This window comes from Salminus brasiliensis, chromosome 5, assembly GCF_030463535.1.
Source record: "Salminus brasiliensis chromosome 5, fSalBra1.hap2, whole genome shotgun sequence".
Classification (NCBI taxonomy): Eukaryota; Metazoa; Chordata; class Actinopteri; order Characiformes; family Bryconidae; genus Salminus; species Salminus brasiliensis.
The window spans coordinates 44,362,837-44,385,336 of record NC_132882.1 but is presented as its reverse complement, the minus strand read 5'-3'; the positions used below and the strand labels follow the sequence as shown (position 1 = coordinate 44,385,336).

General features: G+C 41.2%; 1 protein-coding gene across 1 annotated transcript in view; it reads left to right on the top strand.

Moving 5' to 3' along the window:
* Positions 1–634: 634 nt before the first annotated feature.
* Positions 635–22,500, top strand: part of lpcat3 (lysophosphatidylcholine acyltransferase 3) — a 21,971-nt gene continuing 105 nt past the window's right edge. The window contains exons 1-13 of the mRNA XM_072680561.1: positions 635–931; positions 2,150–2,257; positions 4,531–4,637; positions 8,067–8,160; positions 8,418–8,455; positions 10,983–11,161; positions 12,568–12,676; positions 12,896–12,982; positions 13,975–14,141; positions 15,506–15,653; positions 16,715–16,870; positions 18,457–18,584; positions 18,990–22,500. The exon at positions 18,990–22,500 is cut by the window's right edge and continues 105 nt beyond it. Of these exons, the coding sequence (XP_072536662.1) occupies positions 847–931; positions 2,150–2,257; positions 4,531–4,637; positions 8,067–8,160; positions 8,418–8,455; positions 10,983–11,161; positions 12,568–12,676; positions 12,896–12,982; positions 13,975–14,141; positions 15,506–15,653; positions 16,715–16,870; positions 18,457–18,576 (1,398 nt within the window). The 5' untranslated portion in view covers positions 635–846 and the 3' untranslated portion in view covers positions 18,577–18,584; positions 18,990–22,500. The remainder of the gene's footprint in view (positions 932–2,149; positions 2,258–4,530; positions 4,638–8,066; positions 8,161–8,417; positions 8,456–10,982; positions 11,162–12,567; positions 12,677–12,895; positions 12,983–13,974; positions 14,142–15,505; positions 15,654–16,714; positions 16,871–18,456; positions 18,585–18,989) is intronic.

The following is a 22,500-nucleotide window of genomic DNA, read 5'->3' as shown; positions in this document are numbered from 1 at the left end:
GACACAGTGTAGTTACAGTGTCTCACCGCTAGAGGTCAGCAAACCCACACCGTCGCTCCACTATAATAACTCTTTAATAAAGCCTGGCGTGTTTGTGTGTGTTCGCATGGAAACTATTCATATTTGCATGTTATTCGTGTAAACAAATGATAAAACATTCTTATTAATATTTAAAAAAAAAAACTTACCTTAAGAATTACCTTAACGTTAAACTACCTGCTGTTCAGTGCGACACCAACTGCTGCTCCCACGTAAACCACTCATTCACAATAATGCCTTAACAAACCGTATCATTTTTGCCCTGTGTGTGTGTGTGTGTGTGTTTACATGAAAATATGAATATTTGTATATATTTAGAGTGAGCACAACTGTCAAGAGAAACCAGCGCAGTTACACGTTCTCACCGCTAGATGTCGCCGCTAGCAAACCGTCCACTCTCCACTATGCGCTGATTCACAGTAATTCTTCACTGCTGCTTGTTATTATTTGATTTATTTATTTATTTATTTATTTTAGATTTACACTGAAATAACCTACAAATTATATAATAAAAAAATGCAGAATTAATACTATTTATAATCCCGTGACTCGTGGCCGTGCTGCAACGCCGCCCGTTGCGAAACCGTGATCTTCAGCATGGAGGTGGAGAAAGGGGAGGGTGCGCGAGGCAAAGCTATTGGCAAAAGGTGAAGAAAAAAAAACATTCAGGCACGATTAACCCCCCCCTCCTCCTATACACACTCACACACACTCACACACACTCTTACACAAACACATCATCATCATCATCATCATCATCGCCGTCGTCGGAAACTCTGGTTGGAGCTGCTTCCGCCCACACGAAAAATGGCAGCTCCCTTGCTGGAGACAGTCTCGGATTATTTAGGCTCGCCTGAACCGGCGGTGCGCCTGCTCCTCTCCATCCTGATAGGTGAGTGTGCTGAGGGGGGAGCGCACTGGATTTGCCCCGATTTGGGAGGTTTGGGGGTTAGCGGAGTGTTTTGGGGGCAGGAACTTGGGCAGACACACGCTTAGACTGCCTGCTTCTGCGGTGGGAGCTGAGTGAGCGAGTGAGCGAGCGAGTGAATGAGTGAGCGAGTGAATGAGTGAGCGAGTGTGTGTGTGTATGTATATATATATATGTGTGTGTGTGTGTGTGTGTGTGTGTGTGTGTGTGTGTGGGCTGTCCAGCTGCATTTTCCCTGTGGTTTGTGTTCCTGCATTGTTCAGATCTGTGCCCGGTACCGGTAAGACCCAAGTGGGACCACAATGGCACACAGCTGAAGTAGCGAAGTGTGGTCCGGACTGCTCTCAGTTTGGGTCAGAACATCACAGGTGGTCACTTTGGGGCTGTAAACTTGCCCAAAGTACTTAAAAAAGCTGAGGGTCGCTACTGACCCCCCCCCCCCCCCTTCTCCTCCTTCCCCCCTGATCCACCTTCCACCTTCTCCCAGAAGGGACCGGCTGCCCCGTCCCTGAACTGGATAATTCGAATCATCAATTCGAATCGGATTAAAAAAAGGTGTAAGGTGTAAATGCAGCCGAATTGGCCTGAGCTGGTGGATAGGTGGATATAAAGAGAGAGAGGGGGGGAGATACTGGGAGGATTGAAGGGCAGGGGGGGAAAGTCCTCTGCACTTTGTCCTGACACATGTCCATGCCTGCCATGCTAGTTCAGCGGTAGAGAGTAGACCTTATTAAGACCTTATTCAAGTCATTTGCGACCTCTAATCTGCGCTGATTACGTAGAAGCGAATCTCCCAAAAAGTTTGCAAAACAGTGCCAATGTGCCCGGCTGCACGTTTCTGGAGTCCTGTCCAACTTTCCCCCTCCTCCCGAGTGACCCGGCTCGCCTGTGTGGTAGACAGTGGGGGAATGGCGATGGTAAGGGGCCCAAGCACTGACTCTCAACTTTAATGAGGGAAAAGTAATTAAGGGTTGTGTGAATTAATTAAGGCCTGGAGATAAGGATTACGCCTGCTGACACTTCTTGAATGGCTCTTGTAGCACAAGGTCATCTGGTTGACTCACAACCCTGTACAAAGGGGTCATTATCGGTCAGCTGACGTGACATAGCCTGTGTTAACCCCCTCTATCTCTTTTATCTCTCTCTCTCTCTTTTATCTCTCTCTCTCTCTACCATCCACAGGTTATCCCCTTGCGCTGGTGTACCGGCGGTTCCTGTTTCATCAGTCTGCGTCGGTCATTCATCTGTTCCACACTCTCTCAGGGCTGTCCCTGGCCGTGTTTAACTTTGGTGAGACGGGAAAGGGAAAGGAACGTGGGTTGAGGGTTGAGGAGGGTGGAGGTGGTGGTGGTGGGATTGGTGGGTAGGTGGGGGGGGTCGGACGGGTCGGACAGGCTTAGAATAGAGCTATCTGTTAGAAGCGGCATGCAAGCACAGGCTGGATTAGATTAGCCTGCCGCGATTATGATGTACACGCTACGCCCAGAGGTTGTAGATATCTGCACGTTCAACACGTCTTCTGAAACCAGCAGGTTAATTAGGCCGATGGTGTCAGCCGATGCCGGCCTAGGTCATGGGTCAGTATTCGCATTCGCAAGGGTTTGGAAAAGGTATTGGAGAAAGTATTGCTGATAATGATAAAGTGATAAACACACACAGCTGATCGGATAACTTGGCTTAGCTTGGCTGACTAATTTGGATGGAAACTTGTAGGAAGTTTGTATTTTTTTACTTTACTCTAGAAGCTGAATTTGGCTTCTTATTTAATTTGTTCTGTTCCACCTTAAATGGGGAAGCAGTGCCCTTCTGGCGCCTCAATCAGAGGGGGTTAATTAGGACGTGGCCGATGACAACAGCCATTATTGGCCTATATTATGCGTCGATATTTACAACTCAGTAATTTTCAGTATTGAAAAAAAAGTTTTGGTGATAATAAAGTGATCATTACTGACATTTTATGGTTGAAGAATTGCTGGGACTCAAACTTGCAACCTCCTAATGACCAGGCCGAACCCTTCTAACCTAATTTCACAGCTGTTTCACTGGATTCAGTGCATATATTGGTATAAAAGGTACAACTGGTCTTGGCTAACCAGTTAAGTGAATATTCACTTAAAGTTTGTATTGTATAACTGGCGAAGCTGAATTTGGCTTCCCAGTCCACCTTAAATGGTGAAGCCGTTCCATTCTGGTGGCTTAATGAAGGGGGTTAATTAAGGCCTGGCTTATGATATCAGTCATTATTGTTATTATTATTTTATCGGTACGTTTTTGTTAGTATTGGAGAAAGTATTGCTGCTAATGCAACGATACTTAATGTCTTTTTATGGTTGAAGCATTGCTGGGGTTCGAACATAGACAGGGCCAGAACCGGACGCAATTGTGTCCCTTAGAAACCTAGAATCATTTCAGTGGATTACAGCTTAGTATATATTAGTATACATAGTATAAAAGTACTACTGGTCAGATAACATCTGGGCTGACCACTTTGCGTATTAACTTGAATAAAGTTTGGACTGTATAACTTACTAAGCTGAAGTTGGCTTCTCATTCAGAATTTCCTGTTCCACCTTAAATGGTGCAGCAGTTCCATTTTGGTGCCTCGATCAGGGTGGGTTCATTAGGGTCTGGCTTATGATTATTATAGGTAAAAATTCGCAACTTAAAATTTATCGGTATTGAAATTGACTTCTTGACAACTTTTTGATGATCAGACAATTGCTAGGATTCGAACTCCCAATCCCAACGATCCCAAAACCTCACCCAAAAATTTCACCGCTATATCACAGCAATACAGACTGAGGAATCCAAATACGCTAGCCCCCATGCTAGCTTGCTACACACAGATAATACAGTGTATTGTCACAATAGCGCTAGCTGAGAAGGAAAGGACGCCAATAAAAGCGTTATGACGCTGTCATAAATATGTTGTAATAGACTAAAGTACAACATGGCTACCACCGTTAGCCATGCTAATTAGCATTACTTTAGCCCATGCTCATAGGTAAACAGTAGCATAAGTATCAGTATCATACAGTGTCAGAAAGCAAGTATTATTAGAAATTACGGTCCAACTCCACGCAGTTTGAGGAGCGTTCGTAAAGCGATGCTTTAGCTAGGCAGTTAGCACCATGCTGGTGGACGAAGTTTCTGGGACCTGTTGGCTGTGTTGGCCTCTATAAGACCGTAGTTTTGGTTGATCGACTGTAGTTGGGGAATGTAAATGAATGTATTGACTGATTATTGACTTTAAGCTGTGTGTGTTTATGCTAAGCTAATGTATTAACTAACTGTGCTTGTTTTTTAAACGCTGCATTGGGACGTAACAGCAGGTGTGTATCGGCTCTTTGTCTGATTGTGATTTGTGACGTCTGTCCATCTGTCTGCATGTCTGAACTGCTTTTTGGTTGGGTAAAGAATAAAGAACTAGCATCTGATGGCCTTCCTCATTTCTCTATGTCCGTGTGTGTTTGAGAGAGACGTTCAATGAAGAGGCCATCCCTGTACGCTAGACCACGCTAAATAACTCGCTATCTTTATTTCTCTCTCTTACTTTCTTTTAGGGACTCAGGTCTATCACTCCGCATTATGCATAGCCGTGCAATTCCTCTTACTGAGGCTCATGGGAAGGACGGTGACGGGCGTACTGAGCAGCTTTATCTTTCAGATGGTGAGAAAGATGCATATACACACACACACACACACACACACACACACACACACACACACAGCCTGTCTGAAAGTGCTGAAAGTGAGCACTACTAGAGCAGTGGTCCACAACCCTGGTCCTGGAGCCACCTAGAGGCACTTGAACTCATGAAGGACTTCTCCATGAGTTGATTAGTCGGGTCAGGTGTTGCGAGAGCAGCCAAAGCATTCAATTGGGACGACTACACCAGAGGGCCAGAGCTTCTTCAATGCATAATACAGCTAATATTTGTCCCATATTTTTCAAGAACCAACCCTGAAACCCTGAACGGCCCATTGCTGAAAGCCACGTTGTGGGATTTGTGGCTGAAACTGAAAAGTTACACTGGCCTCCAGTGTGGTGACCATGGCATCCACTGCCGCTTTTAAGGTGGAACAGAAAGTTTTGAAGTTGGAGAATAATCAGCTAAACTCAGCATTTTTGCTGAGCGTTTTGTCAGATTTGCAGAAGCTTCGGCTGCCTTTATTTCGTCAGGGTCAAAAACAAAGAATTTTTTTAATTGTATTTGTTGTTTGCTGTCCAATGAAAAACATGCATCTCCACTTTTATAGTTTTTAGTTTTCCTCATGGTTTGAACCCTGTAGCTGCTTTTGTACGCTGTGTATATACTTCTGGACGAATGGACCAATGCTCTAAATAAAATATTTTATATTATTTTTCATTCAGAGATCACCATTTTGGAGATGCATGTTTTTCGTTGAACAGCGACAATGTACTGAAACTGCCTTAAAACTACAGTAATATACATTTCTCTGCTAAAAATAGGCTATGAGGCAATCATGGCATGTGACTTTAGGGCAGATCAACTCCGAGGGAGGGCAGGGTCACCAAACTGGTGTAAATAATTGTTCAACTTTAGTGAACTTTGCCACGATTCTCAGAAACGAATAATAAAACAGTCCTTTCGAACAGTGTCGATCAGGCATTGTGTCAGATGGAAGGAAGGCCTTTTTGTGATTTGGCATGGATTATTAATCAAGTTGATTTTGTTCGGTTTTGCTCTAAACAATGCTTTCTTTGGTTTGTGTAATGAAGATAAACTGGCTCCACAGGTTTTACCGTTCATTTACTGCAGAGTGGAGCTCGGTAAACGCTAAAATATGCCGTGCAAATATTCCTAAGGGGCAAAGTTGTTGAGCACTGATTTAGCATCTAGATTAGATGACAAATGACGCGTCTTCTTATAGTGGCCTAATGATCTCTGTAAATGCACCTGTACAAGTAGCTTAATCATCTCTACAAATCTACAAATGCAGGCCTAATGAGCGCTGTGAAGATAACGATCATTTAGCATGGGACTTGCTTGTTCAGTAGAGGAGTTAGCACATTAGCACGATCCGCTGCAGTATTTTGTTTTTTTGTGAAGGTTTAAGCCTTTAGTAACAGCAGCTGACAAAGATGAGACGTTTTAATGAGGTTTCTGAGATATTTTACAGAAAGTCTTACTGAAATTACAGTGCTTTTAAAGTTATTATATGATTATTTTGAAGTATTAAAAGTTGTTGGTGCCCAGTTAGCATAAATCTTGTCTATTTTTGTTCGAGTTTTGCTTGCAGTAAACCTCTAAATGCTTTTTTGGGATGAATTTCAGCTGAATTTTCACTTCAGCTGTTTTAACATTGCTAACAAGATAGCTAAGCTAACTTAGCTTAGCCTAGCCTACACTGCAAGGCTGCCATTTCTCTGAGGGATTTAGCGATATTTTCTGCACTGTAACTGCCTTAAATCACAATATTACCTCAGACTTTTAGCTTTTTAGTCAGATAATCCCACATCCTCAAAGAAAGCTTGGTAACGTTGCCTCAGTAAAGTCAGGCTTCTCTGAGGAAGTGGCAGAGGGAGGCAAAAATGGAGCTAGCAAGCAGTGCTAAAATGTCTGAAGTGATTTTTCTTGTTTATACAACCTAGACAGTTTATCCCAGCTCTGCGAGCTTTCACGTAATAAATACCTGAGTATTTTTCCAATAAACTTGTAAATGATTTTTACTGAATTTCACTTCAGTTGTGTTAACATTGCTAACACGATAAGCTAACATTGTTAGCTTACACAGCTGGCTGTTTTAGCAAGGCTGCTGTTTCTCTGAGGGATTTAGCCACATTTTCTGCACTGTAACCGCCTTAAATCACAATATTACCTCAGACTTTTAGTGTTAAACATCAAACCGATGGTCTCTAGCTTGTCACTAGCTTTAGCTTTTTGAACGTTGCTAGCTCGCCTGGTTAACATTGTAGATTACACTGCTAGCTTGGGAATATGGCTGAAATAATTACTCTAAAGGATTTGGTGGCAACTTTCTCTTCACTTTAACTGTCCGATAATCCCACATCCTTAAAGAAAATATGGCAACGTTGCCTCACGTTCTCTCAGTAAAGTCAGGCTTCTCTGAGGAAGTGTCGGAGGGAGGCAGTGCTAAAACAGCTGTGGTAAATTTCCCTAAGAAAGTTTATTACGCAACCCCCAGTGTATCCCAGCACTGCGACCTTTCACATACTAACTCATTTTAATATCCAATTCATATTTGCACATTGATATTTAGGTATTTTGACAAATTATGCTTAGTGCTACAGGTTCTCATTGATTTCCAAGCTCACAACACTAGCTGTGAATGAACACATTGGCCTGGGTGATATCCTAATACTTTAGGATAGTTTCAAATGACTTTAATATTAAAATAAAATGTAATATTTACACATAGTAGCGTTATATTATTTTCAGTCAGTGTTTCAGGGCACTGATTATGCCCTTTCTGTATTGAAATATACAGTTAGTCAGTGCTTATCAAAGGAACAGTTTAATAAAAATCTAATTAGCATGGTTTCTAACTGACCACTGATGCCGTCGATTAGCCAAGACGTATTTGGTATCCGACACATGATTCTTTTAGTTTACAACAGGACATGCCAGGCTAATGTTGCTAACAAACCCTGGACTTGGGCTGTCACCAATCTCATCTTTGTAAACTCTGCAAAATTGTACTTAATTTGAGTTAAACCATGTATCGAAAAGCAGCGTAAACACATTTGTATTTGAAAAGAAAACGGATGGGCTGTTTAGTTAGGAAAGGGTTTGTGTTTAGACACTAAAGTAGGTCGCACTTCGTTCTAAACCACATCGATTTGTCTGGTTGTGCCTCGAGAACCTGTTGTTGGGTTGTGGTGAGTTTGGTCACAGTCTGAATCCATGTGTCTTAGCAACATTAGCCTAGCATCTCCCGATCTAAGCCAAAGAAGCATGTCTTGATTGACTGTGTCTGGGGTCAGTTGACGATTGGTCAGTTATGGGAAGCTGAATTAGCTTGATTGTCTTGTCTATAGGGATTTTGTGCAACAGTCCAGTTTCTCTTCTCATTTTCACTTTCTCTTTCTTCTCTCTCTCTCTCTTTTGGACAGACATATCTGTTAACTGGTTACTACTACACAGCGACAGACGAGTACGATATAAAGTGGACCATGCCTCACTGCGTCCTCACGCTCAAACTCATCGGTAGGCCTCCTTTTTTAATTAATCAATTAAATATATATATTTTTAATATATACACTATATATTCACCCCTTTATTCACAAATGCCATAGTAATGGTAATAAAACACCGGGAACTGTTTAGGTGTGAGCGCTAACTGAACTGGCACAGTCACACCTTAGGGCCTCACCCCCATGCTTTGAATTAACACTGAGTCATAAATCATTTGTGTCAGTTGTCACGTCTGGTATTAATGGTGGTGTCTGTCTGTGTGATTACAGGATTATCGTTTGATTACTACGACGGTGGAAAAGAACCAGTGAGTTGATTGATTCTCCAGTGTTTTCTCAAACTTGTCCATTTCACTAGGGCCGGGCGATATGGTAAAAATACTAGATCACGATATCATTGATATATAATCACAGACTAAAAACATCAGTACCGACAAATTCTTATAAAGTACTATTCAGATCCTCTCCCTTACTGAATACAGTGATTTATACTCTGCTCTTCATCTAATTATCCCAGTCTAATTACACTGTCAATAATAAAACCTGCAGCTGATCAGTGTTTATTGAGCACTAACACTAAGGTTTACATGGGGGTGTCTGTACATTGACTACTACTGTATTTGTGATTGTTGAGTAAAGAGGTATCCAGTCTGTTTTCCCCGACACAGATCGTAGCTACTTTATATATTGACTTTATTGATTTTATTTTTTCTAGGTGGGAATTTCCTCGTGGGTACCTCAAAGGTTCTAGATAAATGTTGTAACATACTGTTTCTTAAACTTAAATACTTTCGTATTTTCAATAAAACCAGCTGTTCCTGGAACTGACCTTCTGTTTAGTTAGCCAGCTATCAGAAGAAATGTATCCAGCCCTGTCCTCAAGTATCCTCATGTTTTACTAAAACTCCTCCCACCTTCAAGGCGCATCATCAGAAGTGTGATTTGTTAGTTTTTAGGCCAATATACGACTGTAGAGACGACTCCGGCACCCACTCTAGAAGGCGAGTAGGCATGTTTACTACAGACTTCGCAGTCGCTACATTTTCCACGTTGGTCAGGGTTCCCCTTTAAGCGATTGTTATTATAGACCATTTCTATTGGTCCATGTATCACACAGTGTTTAAGCAATGTGTAAAAGGCAGCTGGATTTGTAATTTTTGAATTCTTGACTGCTTTGTTGGCAAATTTTGCCGATTAACATCAATAGCCGTTCTTCCTACGCTCTGAGCTAACTCTATGTAAAGCTCCTGGGCTCTAAGCTGCAGTTGGGCAATCTGCATTGAGGGGTTTATGAAGGTTAATCAGTTTATTGACTGCTGGGTCTTTTCATGGAAGAGTTCATAGAAGGGCTGTGTACTCTAAACTCGTTCTTGTAGCTTGTTCGCGAGGTGAGCGGCTAAATCTAGTGGGAACGCGGTGCAGCTGGAAGCCTAGCACAGACCTGAGGCAGATTTTGAATGAGGAAATTCCCTTCCCGTGAACAGTGTGCTGTATTTGACTAGGTGTAATCTGTGTCAGGAAAACCACGTAGTAGTGTTGTAGCGCTAATATTTGCCTTTGTATTCAATGGCAATGTTTATATGGCGTATTTAATATTCCGTGTGGGGTAAGTATTGGTCAGTATTAGTCATCACATGACTATGGGCCAGCTTCTTAATCCGGATTGAGGTTAACGCTTGACCTAATAGACATTAAACACTTCCTAATAACTCCTACTGCCTGGTCCACACTGCAGTGTTAATGTTCTTTCAGACATGCTGCCACCCTGGTTAGCAAGCCGCACTGTAGTGTACTTGTGTTTTTTTTACAGTGTTGATTACGACAAAGATACGATCTGTCAATCTGTAAACAAAGGTGCCCTAGAACATCAATCTGGGTTTATCTGGCCATAGGTGAATAATGAGGGTTCAGGAGATGGAAGTGAAAAAGCGTGAACCTCAAACACCGCTATTCCTCCTTCAAAAGAACATCCAGCAGAACCAAAACAGGCCGATTCCAAAATCACAAAACTGTTACATCACAGTCTTGCGTAGTTATAATATCCACCTCGCCCACTAGAGAAAGCGCCAGTCAAAGCTGATGAAACAGCGACTTCAGGAGAATATGGCGTTGTTGATACTGGAGAGCAGCTCATCTCCTCCAGACTCTGCTGGTTTTGGAGATGCTACAGGGTTGCTGGGAGAACTAGCTTGCTTAAGTGACCAAGCAAAAGCCACACCCACAGCTTAACCAAACTGAAGCTGAACCAACTTGAGAAAGCCAAACCCAGGAATGGGGGCAAGGCTAAAAGCTAACCGCCGCCGGTGCCGTAAACCAGCCAATCGAAGCAGCACCATACGTTTTCTGTGAGCGCTGTTTCATTCTGAGGTAAAATAACAGGGTGGTAAATAGGCCACACCCTCATTATTTATAGATGTTCAAAAATGTGTTTTAAGAGTGACCTGAAATCTGGGCACCTTCCAGGTTGGTCAGAAGGGGAAAGTCTGCCTCTGGCCTGTTAACCTGTAGACGTAACTGTGGGCGATACCGCAAACCGTAACATCATGAGTTGTTATCACGATATTTAGCTTTTTAATGAATCATTATTTTATGGTCGGAAATTATGTAAACATTGTAGCACTGAGGGGGCGGAGCTACTGATAATTTTTGGTTTTGGTTTCATTTTATTACCTTATTTATTTATAAAAACTACGATTCGTCAGTATCGACTGATGCTATCGGCCAGCCGACGTATTGATATATCGTCCGACCCCTATCTTCGTCAGATCCTTGTAGTTAATGTCTGCATCTGTCTGGACGTTCACGGCTGTTTCTGGTTCTGCTTCTCTCTGTTAGTCTCAGTTAAGCGCGGAGCAGAAGCAGAGCGCCCTGTCTACCACGCCGTCTCTGCTGGAGGTCTGTGGCTTCTCCTATTTCTACGGCGGCTTCCTGGTAGGGCCTCAGTTCACCCTGCGCAACTACCTGAGGCTGGTTTCCAGGGAAATGACTGACTGCCCTGGCCAGGTGCCCAACAGGTGAGTGATTACCTACCGCAGAGTCTTTGAACATACAGTTAAAGTGAAGGTTTGGCCTGACCTCAAACGTGCATACATCTCTGCTGCAGCTACGAGGCTAATGTAGCTAACTAGTAATGAAGGCCTTTCTGGATTGAATGGTGAACACCGTGGTTAAAGAAATAGTGTGTTGAAAAAAGCCTGTTCAACATGATTGATCTCTGACCCGAGATACGGTTGATGAACTTTAGCCTAGCTAAAGTCTCCTAATCTAAACTAAAGATGTCTCGTCTTGGCTGATCGACTCCGTCTGGGCTCAGTGATCAATCGCGCTAATTTGACTTTTAAAGTCCTCATGTTGTCCCCAGTTAGTCAGTTATGGAAAGCTGAATTTGCGTGTGTTGGCCAGAGGGATTTTGAGCTTGCTTTTGAGTTTCCAGGCTTAGTCGATCAGGCAAGACATGTTCGGTATCTGCTGTGTGTTTCTTTAGCTTCGTTATGCTAGGCTAATGTTGCTTTGATTGTCGCAGGTATCCTTTCGGTAAATGTACGCCTCAGAATTGCATACAGCCCCCGGCCAGCGATGCACTGCAGTGATGTGGGGAGAGAGAGCCATCTGTCCACTCTGGAGAGAGCAAGGCCAATTGTGCTCACTCAGGCTCCGGCTGCCGATGGCTAGCAGTATAGAGCTGGGCGATGTGACGATATTTTATTGTATCATGATAAATTTTGTTATGGTGATAACAATAAGCTTTTTTAATCATATGGAGGAGACTGTTAGTGCTTAATAAACACTGATCAGTGTAATTAGACTGGGTTCATTAGATGAAGAGCAGCAGATGTTGAGTATAAATCACTGTATTCAGTACAGGAGAGGATCTGAATAGTAGTTTATAAGAATCTGATGTTTTTAGTCTGTGATTACTGTGATTTATCGTGATAAATATTGTTTCTTTAAATACCGTGATATAGTATTTTTACCATATCGCCCAGCCCTGTAGCAGCATTATGTAAGCACCTTATTCTGCTGGACCACTCGGGGCCTGTAAACGAGTCTTGAGCCTAAACCAGTTCACCGCTCAGCTCTGTGGAGAAGTTTTAGCTCATGTTTATAGGCCAAAGTAAGTCCCCCCCCATGTCTCAAAAACACCTCCATCGGTCTACGACAAACGCATGAAGATCTGGAGGAGTTCCGAGCAGGCGTGGAGATGTTTTTGGGTGTGTATGTGCAAAGAAATGAGATTGGTGACAGTCCAAGTCCAGTGTTTGTTAGCATTGTTAGCCTAGCATCTCCCATTTGGAAAACTAAAGAAGCTCACGTCAGATACCAAACCTGCCTTGGCTATTTGACCGAATCTGGGGTTGGTGATCAATCATGGTGCCACAGTGCTGCCATATCTGTAAATCCCGATCTCTCTGTGTTGTAGCGGGATCCCAGCCTTGAAGCGCTTCTGCTTGGGATTGTCCTTCCTGCTCATCTTCGCGATTTGTGGGCCGTACTATCCCGACAGCTACTACCTAACAGATGAGTTTGAGGTCAGTGAATTGCTGCCATGCTGTGATGTGCTGTGAGGTCACATATAGCGATTAGACCCTTGATATACTAGCGTTAAATAAATACCCACCCACTAGCTAGGACCTGCCCTTAAAACATGATGCTAACAATGCTGGGAAGGTGATGGTTAGCATTTAAATTCTTCAAGTCCGATTATTTAATTAATTAATTAATTTATTTATTTATTTATTTATTTCCAGGCCCAGCCGTTTTGGTACAGGTGTGTGTACATCCTTCTGTGGGCTAAAGTCAACCTGTACAAATATGTTAGCTGCTGGCTGATAACAGTGAGTATGCACCAAACACACACACACACACACACACACACACACATTTACACACAGTTTATTTAGCCGCTGAGTCGTGTTATGTAAGTGTATGGCTAATCTTTACAGACGGCTACTCTGTAGGACTTCTGTATTAATAATAACTGGTCTAGAACGTCATGTGTGAAGAAAGGTCAGTGGCTAGTAGAACACTGGGCCTGTTTCCTGGACAAGCTTGACGTTCTCAGCCACAGTGCTGGCGTCTGTAGAGCCCTTTCGCAAAGTACACCACACAAGACATGTTTATCTGTACTACAAGGCTAATGTAGCCAAGAAACAGAAGCTTATACACTTCGTAAAGCATCACACACTCTCCTCAAACCATGTGGAGGTGTTCAGTAATGTCAAATAGACTCGCTGAGGTGGTTCCAGACTCTGAATATCTTAGCTAGCATAGCTAAAACCGTAGTAGCCACCTTGTACGTTTGTTAGTTATGGTAGATCAGTGTTTTGAACAGCTACTTTTAGCTTCCTTTAATGATCAGTGATAATGGATGTAACATTAGGCTAGCTCCAGTGTGGCTAACATGTTAGTTTGTGGTTAGCATGCTAGTGTGCTACTGTGGGGCTAACATATTAGCTGGTGTCTAGAGGGAATGCTAGGTCAGGACACTGTAAAGTACAGTTTTGTTCTTAGATATTGTCATTTTTATATAGTTAAAGGCTGTAATGATTGAAATATCGTGGAGACTAATATTTTGAATAATAAATAAATAAGTCAGGTTCTGCTGTCGGGTCTGTATTGCTGTGATCTAGCTGTGAAACTGTTAGCTATAATAGGCCCAGCAGAATTCGACCGGCTTTTTCATTGCATGGTTAGCTACTTTAGCCTCTTTAGCGAATTTCAGACACCAGACCCGCCTTGGCTGATCTTGGAGTTTGACCTTTGGACTTTCGCCTGTAATGCTGTTCTGGAGTGTGTTAACGGTTTTGTTGGGTCTTGCGTGGGGCAGGAAGGCGTGTGTATTCTCTCTGGGCTGGGCTATAACGGCCGCAGTGAGACGGGGGAGCCGCGGTGGGACGCCTGCGCCAACATGAGGGTGTGGATGTTCGAAACCACGCCGCTCTTCACGGGGACCATCAACTCCTTCAACATAAACACTAACGCTTGGGTGGCCAGGTACCAGTTCCAGTACCAATTCCCCACAACATAAGGCTTTATATAAAAAATGTTTAAACTTAGAAAGCCATGAAAACAAGGCATTATTGTCATTTAAATTTAAGTCAGATTTCCAAGAAAATATGTCATTAATTTAATCCAAATTTAGATTACATTTGTATTATAATACAAAAAGGCATTTTTATATGTTCATATTTAAGTCAAAAGTAAAAGGGAAGAGTCATTTATTTATAAAAAAGGTTTCAAATTAGAATTCCACGAAAATCTGTCATTATTTTAAGTCCGATTTAACTTAAAATGCTATAAAAACAAGGTGTTGTTTTCTAGTTAGATTCAGGTCAGATTTCCAAGACAATAAGTCATTATTTTAAACACAGTTGTTGCCACAGTTGTTAAACACAGTTTAAAATAATTAAAAAATATATATATTTTTATTTTTCATAAAAAAAGATGTTCAGATTTAGGTCAAAATGTCGAAAATGAACTAGTTATGTAATTTGTTTTGATAATTAAATTAACAAAATTATGCATTACTTTGAATCAAATTTAAGTCAGCATTAAGTCAGAGAACTTAATCTCTTTATTTTGTTACACATACAAATGTTAGTAACATTTTCGTTTGCGAGAGCAACACAAGTATGACATGTAAACCTAAGATAGAAAAGTACCCTAAACAATAAAAAACAGAATAAAGAATAATAATAAACTTTTAAACAGCAAATAATAAAGTGCTGAGGGAGATTAGATTAGAGAGCTGTTATGAATACTACATGAGTAGACATATGTACGCAAACTGTTATGTACAGAAAATTACAGATGATATAAACATTTATAGAAAATGAAATTCAGATTAAAGGGATTTTTATTTATATCTAATGTCCTTATTTTCACTCAACTGTTATAAAGTTCTAAAGCTCAGGATAGTTAAACAGCCTTGTGCCAGCTTCATAGGTTACTATTAAAGCGATATTTAGTGTTTTTCCACCCTCAGACCATCTGGGTGCTGAATATTTTCCACTACTAGGAGCACTTTAGACACTTTCTCACTCTCTGTGTGACTCTTTTATATAAGACTTCCTATAAGAGACAGTTGATTTGTAGGTCGGTTCACAGATTGAGCAGTTGTTTTAGGATTGGACTGATTTATAAACTGATTTATTTATTTTTTATTAATTAATTAACTCCTATATTAAGTTGTACAGTGTTATTTGATTAAATTAAATTAAATTAAATTAAATTAAATATTCTGCAATTTATTTAGTTTTTGTACAGCATTTTTCCCCCCTTTTGATTTTCATAATTGGCAACAATAAAAACGCTCATAAAAACACTGTTCTTTATCCCCCCCCCCCCTCTCTCTTCAGGCACATTTTCAAGCGGCTAAAGTTTCTGGGGAACAAGATGGCGTCGCAGATGGCCACGCTGCTCTTCCTGGCGATCTGGCATGGCCTTCACTCTGGATACATCCTCTGCTTCTCCATGGAGTTCATCATCGTTAACGTGGAGAAGCAGGTGAGCGAGCTGGCTGGTTCACGCGCTTTACCAGCAGCTGCGACTCAGATCAGATAAGGAGTCAGATTCGGATCTACAGCAGCTCTTCTCAGAGACTGCCTGTTTTCGGTTATTGCAGTAGATGTAATCAGGCTCATCCGCGCCAAAAAAAATCACAAAAAAGCTCTAAACTGTGTAGCATAGCTGTGCAGAAGTTTGGGCGCCCCGGGTCAAATTACGCATGTTGATTTATTTATTTTTTTCTAATGTAGATTAGAGAACTAATCCTCTACAGGAAACAAACTTTAAATTTGACATTTTCGGCATATTTCAGAGCCTAGCTTTTATTTATTTACTGACTTGAACATATTTGGGGGGGAAAAATAAAAACATTTAATGTGCATACTTTTAAACTTTTATACATATGACTTTGTTGGGGTTTTAAATAAATAAAAGAATAAATAAAGAAAGAAATAATAAAAGAAATAATAAATAAAACATTTTAGTAAGAAGAAAATAAACAAAAATGAAGCACATAAACAGTAATAATGATGTAGAATGTTTGTTTTTTATTTTATTTTTTTAGAAGAGTAAAAATTGTTGAAATTATTGTTTCGTAACAATAAAAAAAATGAAAAATAAAAATGTTAGTGCAGGCACCTTACATAGTCAAGCCTGCAAACACGTTTGTAGCTAAAAGTCTTTCACTTTTTGTTGTTGGAAGAGATTTGCAGTTTTTTCCAAAAATGTTCTCAGACTTTCAGATCACACCCTGACCTCCACAGTTCCCCTGAACAGTCTGCACTGTAGAAAGAACTGTAGATCTCCTTATAGGCTTCCTATTACCCTGTGCCTTGAGAGCATGGAATACTGATGGTGTCTACCCTGCTAATTAGCATGTCGCTAACTGCATGTCTAAACCGTCTCACACTCTTCCCCCACTATGTGGTTTCTGACACTGTGTGACTCACTGTTATCTAGAAACTTGGTTTTGGCGGATCTGCGTTTGAGGTTTTTAAGCATCAGTGTCTGTTTGTTGGAAATCGCATTAATAACATATAAAAACTCTTCTTTTGCCTCAGGCCCAGACAATAGTGAAGGACAGCCCCTTGTTGACGGCCATCGCCAACGGCCCTCTGTATCCCCTGGTTTACCTGGTCCAGCAGTTCATCCACTGGCTCTTTATGGGCTATCCGCTAGTGCCCTTCTGCCTGTTCACTTACGACAAGTGGCTAAAGGTGGGTGGCAGTGTTACCAGCATGAGGGGATTTTACAACCTCTTTAACAAAAACAGCCCATTTGATTCTAAAAGATACTGTTTAGTTATTGAAATACATGGAAATGAGCTCTGTTCATATCCATGATATGAGCCTTTGAGAGCATTCCTGGTTCGAGTGCCTCCCCCCGCCAGAACTGGGTCCTAATTACAATATCAGATTCCATACTGAGCTAAAACATTCCATGTTGTCCTAAGAAATTCCATATTGGCCCAGAAACCCTGTATTAGCAAAAATACTCTGTATTGACCTAGTAATCTCCAATATTTCATGTTGGCCCAGAAATGTTTGAATTTCCAAATATTCCAGATATTCCATTTCCTGTTTTGGGCCAGAAGCCCCTTATTAGCTAAGAAATTCCATACTGGCCAAGGACTTTCAGATTCCATATTTACCTAGAGATTCCACATTGGGCCAGATATTCCATGAGCTGTATTGGCCCAGAAACCATGTATTTGTTAAGAAATTCCAAATCCAATATTTCAAATCTGTAATTCCATAATGGTCCAGATATTTATTGACTCATATTGGCCTTGAAACCTCTCATTAGCCATGAAAGTCCATACTGGCCAAAACCTAAAAAAATCCATATTGCCCTAGATGTTTCAAGTTGCTATTGGCCTAAAAAAGCCATAATGTACCATTCCATATTGGCCCAAAAATCCTGTATTAACAAAGATCTTTGTAAACTAGGGAACTCTAATATTTCATATTGTTCCAGTTCCATGTTGGCCCAGAAATTTTAGACTCCAGATAGATCTAAAATTTCCAAATATTTCTGATATTCCTTTTCCAAGCCCCTTTTTAGCATTTTTAGCAAGAAATTCCATACTGGCCAAGAATTCAGATTCCATCTTCACCTAGAGATTTCACATTGGCCCAGATATCCCATGATCTTTATTGGCCCAGCAACCATGTAAAATCCATACAGTCTCAGAAATCCCAATATTTCATATCTGTCCAGTTCCACTTTGGGCCAGAAACGTTCCGATTCCACACTAGCAGAAATTCCACATTGGCCCAGATGTTCCATGACCCATATTGGCCCAGAAACCCCATATTAAGATACTCTGTATTGACGTAGTAATCTCCAATATTTCATGTTGGCCCAGAAATTTTTGAATTTCCAAATATTCCAGATATTCCATTTCCTGTTTTGGACCAGAAGCCCCTTATTAGCTATGAAATTCCATACTGGCCAATAACCTTCAGATTCCATCTTCACCTAGAGATTCCATCTTCACCTAGAGATTCCACATTGGTCCAGATATCCCATGATCTTTATTGGCCCAGCAACCATGTATTAGTTAAAAAAAGAAATCCATACTGGCCCAGAAATCCCAATATTTCATATCTGTCCAGTTCCACTTCGGGCCAGAAACTTTCAGATTCCACACTAGCAGAAATTCCACATTGGCCCAGATATTCCATGACCCATATTGACCCAGAAACCCTGTATTAGATAAGAAATTCTATATTGGCCCAGAAATTCCAAACTGTGTCGTATTTTTGCAGGACTGAGAGTAAAATCCACTTTTTCCCCCCAGGTTTATTTATCTGTGTATTTCTGTGGTCACCTCTTTTTCTTCGCTCTCATCCTGATCCTACCGTACCTCCGGAAATCGCTGGTGCCACGGAAAGCGAAGGCTGACAAAAAGGAGGACTAGAGCAGTGGGTGAGTGCCAGGTTTCCTTTTTTTAATAATGTTTATTTTTTTATTTGATTAATCTTCTGTGTTGCTCCTCTCCTTCTCGGCGTCAGTATTCTGGACTTGGGCCGAGTTTTGTTTCTTGTTTTTCAGCCACGCTGATCAGACTCCAGTCTGTGTGGGCTGCTGCTGTTCAATGCGTTCTTTCTCTCCGTTGCTTTTCCCGTGCTGCTGGTGGTGGGATTAATTGGAGTTATTTTTTATTCTCCAGCAGCCGTACAGTTGTCATGTGTGGCGTCGCTCTGCGTCACAGGGTCAGCTGGACTGGAGTCAAGGCACTGCGTTTTTCCTTCAGGCTCTAAAACAGCCCTGTGTCTCTCTCCCCATCTCTCTCTCTCTCTCTCTCTCTCTCTCTCTCACTGTCTGTTGCAGGTCTGTCCCTCTCCGGGTGTCCTGCCGCTGACTGAAGGGAACTGTGACTTTTACAGAGCGACTGATTTGGAAAATATTTTAAGGCCTTTAATAATATATATTATAAATATATACACATACATAAATCTGTACAAATGTCTGTTTTGGGTTGTTTTTGTTTTTTCTTTTCTTTGTGACTAGGTTATATAGGTTATTATTATTATTTTGGGGGCGAGTTTAAACAGAATGGAGGAATACTACAGAATCACCAGTTAATTTAATTATGTTTATTATTATTTTTTATTTTATGGCTTTGTTTAATGAGACTTTTTTTTATTATTATTTTTTTTTTTTATAAATCAGCGTCTCCTGGACGTTATGTGAAGAGTCGACTACGCGCTAAGAGTCGTTACGGACGCTAAATTGCACTCTAGGGATTACGGGCGTTTGGACGTTCCGTAAAGAGACCAGTCAGAGAGACCAGTCAGAGAGCTGCTGCCACGTACCTGCAACATACGGCCTGACGCCGTTCAAGCAAGAGACTGCTGCTTTGGAGCTGAGCTCTCCATGCTCCGCCCACAAAGTCATTCTTTCGTAGCAACCGTTGGTAGGTATTAAAAGCCGATACCGATTTTAAGGGCCTGACGATTCCTATTGTAAGTAGCCGACAAATTCCGATAACTGATAATATCAGCTGGGTTAATTAATATGTATATTTTACGTTGTTTGAAGTTTTATGGTGTAATAGTTTATAATATTTAACGGTGCTTTATTGACTGATATTATCAGTTCTCATTGGTCATACTTCTTACACTCAAGCGGCTGAAGCTCAATAAATAATAATCATAACAACAAGTAGTATAAACGCTGCTGCACGTGGGGTGGAGCTTCTCAGAATTAGCGTTTTCTGGCTTTCATTAGCATATATAATTAAATATTCATTTAATACCATGCATTAGAAAAAAAAATGAAGTGCCAGAGAATCTGCTCTACTTAAAACTTTCACTTTCAGTTTATTAAAGCATTTAGCATAAAAATAAAGTGCTAGCCACAAGCTAATCTGTTAGCCCCAAGCTGCTAGACGCTATTCCTCCCGGCACTTAATTGTACAGCCAATGTGGATACGTATAGGCGACCCTCATGGTGGGCTTGGGTAATTGTTGTCATACTTTTATGCAGTATGATACAGAGTATTTAAACAGGTACTTTATTGGCGGTGTGTTGAACGTACTGTTGGATACCAGTGCGTACAGAATTGAGAGGCTCGTACTGAACGATTAACCCAGTATGTAGAGTTTTTCTTCTGTCAGTGTTCGTGATGACCACGTTCAGAGTTTGGGTTTGGGGTGAAAGGGTGAAATGGTGGCTGATTACAGTGGTGGTGAATGGAACGTTATTTTGCGCCATATTGCGTCGTTTTATTAACTATCCTAATCCACCAGTGATCCTACACAAGTCTTCCGAGCTTTATATGGAATGATGATGGTGGTAAAATGGTGGCAAATGTGAAGAAAAGGGTGTCCCTCACCATGAATGGACTTGAGGCCAAAACTCTTCTAAACTTCTGGTGAAACCGTGTCTCTGGCATCAGCGTTTAGAGGTTTAGAGGTCTGGATCCGTTCACCACCACTGTGAACAGTATTGAACACTTTGTTGAGTTTCACACCAAACAGTCTGAATGACTTTGTTTACATCCTAATTTAATTATGGAGTTTTTGCTCTGTCATCAATACCGTCTGATTATTATTATTATTATTATTATTATTATCACTATTATTATCAACCAACCTATATATGGGTTGTACCCAATTTCACACAGTGTTAGCCAAGCTAAAGCTGTAGCGCCAACCTCAAAAAAGTCCACATGATGGCTGTTATAAGTCTTTTTGGTCGTGAATGGCTGACTTACTCGTAACGACATTTTCTGCCTCGTTCTGCACTGCTAACTAGCTAACGCAACATCATAGCCTAGAGCGCTAGCTATAGGACTATGGCGTTGTGAGGAATTTAACTGACTGCAGTTTCTCCAACCTAACCGGCATTTAGCTTAGCTGTTAAGTGCTGCTAGCTAGCTGAGGTAACATCTACTAGCTAGCACTGCGACAACATTTTCTCCCTGATAATTGCTGCTTATAACCGACATTACAGCAAAAACAGAAAGCACAACAGTATGTAGCCAAGCAGTCGAGCTAATCAACAGCTAGCTAGCTGAGGTAACATCGTAACACACAGAGTATGGAGTACGGCATTCTGAGGAATTTACTGACAGCAGTTTCTCAGACTTAACTGCCGTTAAAGTTATACGAATTTCATTGATTAGCTTAGCTAAAAGTGTACTGCTAAGCAGCAGGTGGTTTGTGTGGCTAGCTAGCTGAGGTAACATCGTAGCAAACAGTGCTAGCTAGTGGATTATGGCATTCTGAGGAATTTACTAGTTTCTCTGACCTAACTGCCTTTTAAGTTAGCTGTTGAGCGCTAGCTAGCACTGTTTGCTACAATTTTGGCATCCTGAGGAATTTTTGACATTAATCAGCAAAGATATATATATATGTATTTGATTGATTAGCTTAGCTAAAAGTGTACTGCTAAGCAGCAGGTGGTTTGTATGGCTAGCTAACTAGCTGAGGTAACATCGTAGCAAACCGTGCTAGCTAGTGAAATCGGCTAAGCAAAATGTTCACTGCTAAGCAGCAGGTGAAATTTACTGACCGCTGAGGTAACATCCCCTAGCTAGCACTGTTTGCTACGATTTTGGCATCCTGAGGAATTTCTGACATTAATCAGTAAAGATATATACGTATTTGATAGATTAGCTTAGCTAAAAGTTTACTGCTAAGCAGCAGGTGGTTTGTGTGGCTCGCTAGCTGAGGTAACTTCATAGCAAACAGTGCTAGCTAGTGGATTATGGCATCCTGATTAACTGACTGCAGTTTCTCCGGCCTAACTGCCGTTTAGCTTAGCTGTTAAACGCGCCTAGCTAGCTGAGGTAACATCGTAGCCTACAGGCATACTGAGGAATTTACTGACCGCAGCCTAACTAGCGTTTGGTTAGCTGTTGAGTGCTAGCTAGCACTGTTTGCTACCATTATAGCATTGTGAGGAATTTCTGACATTAATCAGTGAGGAGTTATACATGTTTGCTCTATTAGCTAAGCGAAAGGTTCAGTGGTCAGCAGCAGGTGGCTAGCTAGCTGAGGTAACGGCGGTGGGTACAGGAGTAAGACATCCTGAGGAACTTTGAGCTACAGCGCTAAAGTCAGGCTTGCTATAATTCGGGAAACGTGTCTATGCTAGCAACATTTGCTACGAACGAATGCCTTTGTGAGTGGAGCTACGTGGCTACGTGAATTCGTTAGTTTGTAGATGAGTTTTTTTTATTATTATTATTTTATTTCATTGATTTTTATTAACATAATTTTATTTTTTTTGAGGTTTTCTTTGACCTGCAGCCATGGCTCAGATTTACACAAGACACTGTAATGTAAAACACACACACACACACACGTGCAGTCAAACTAGACTCCGGTATGCC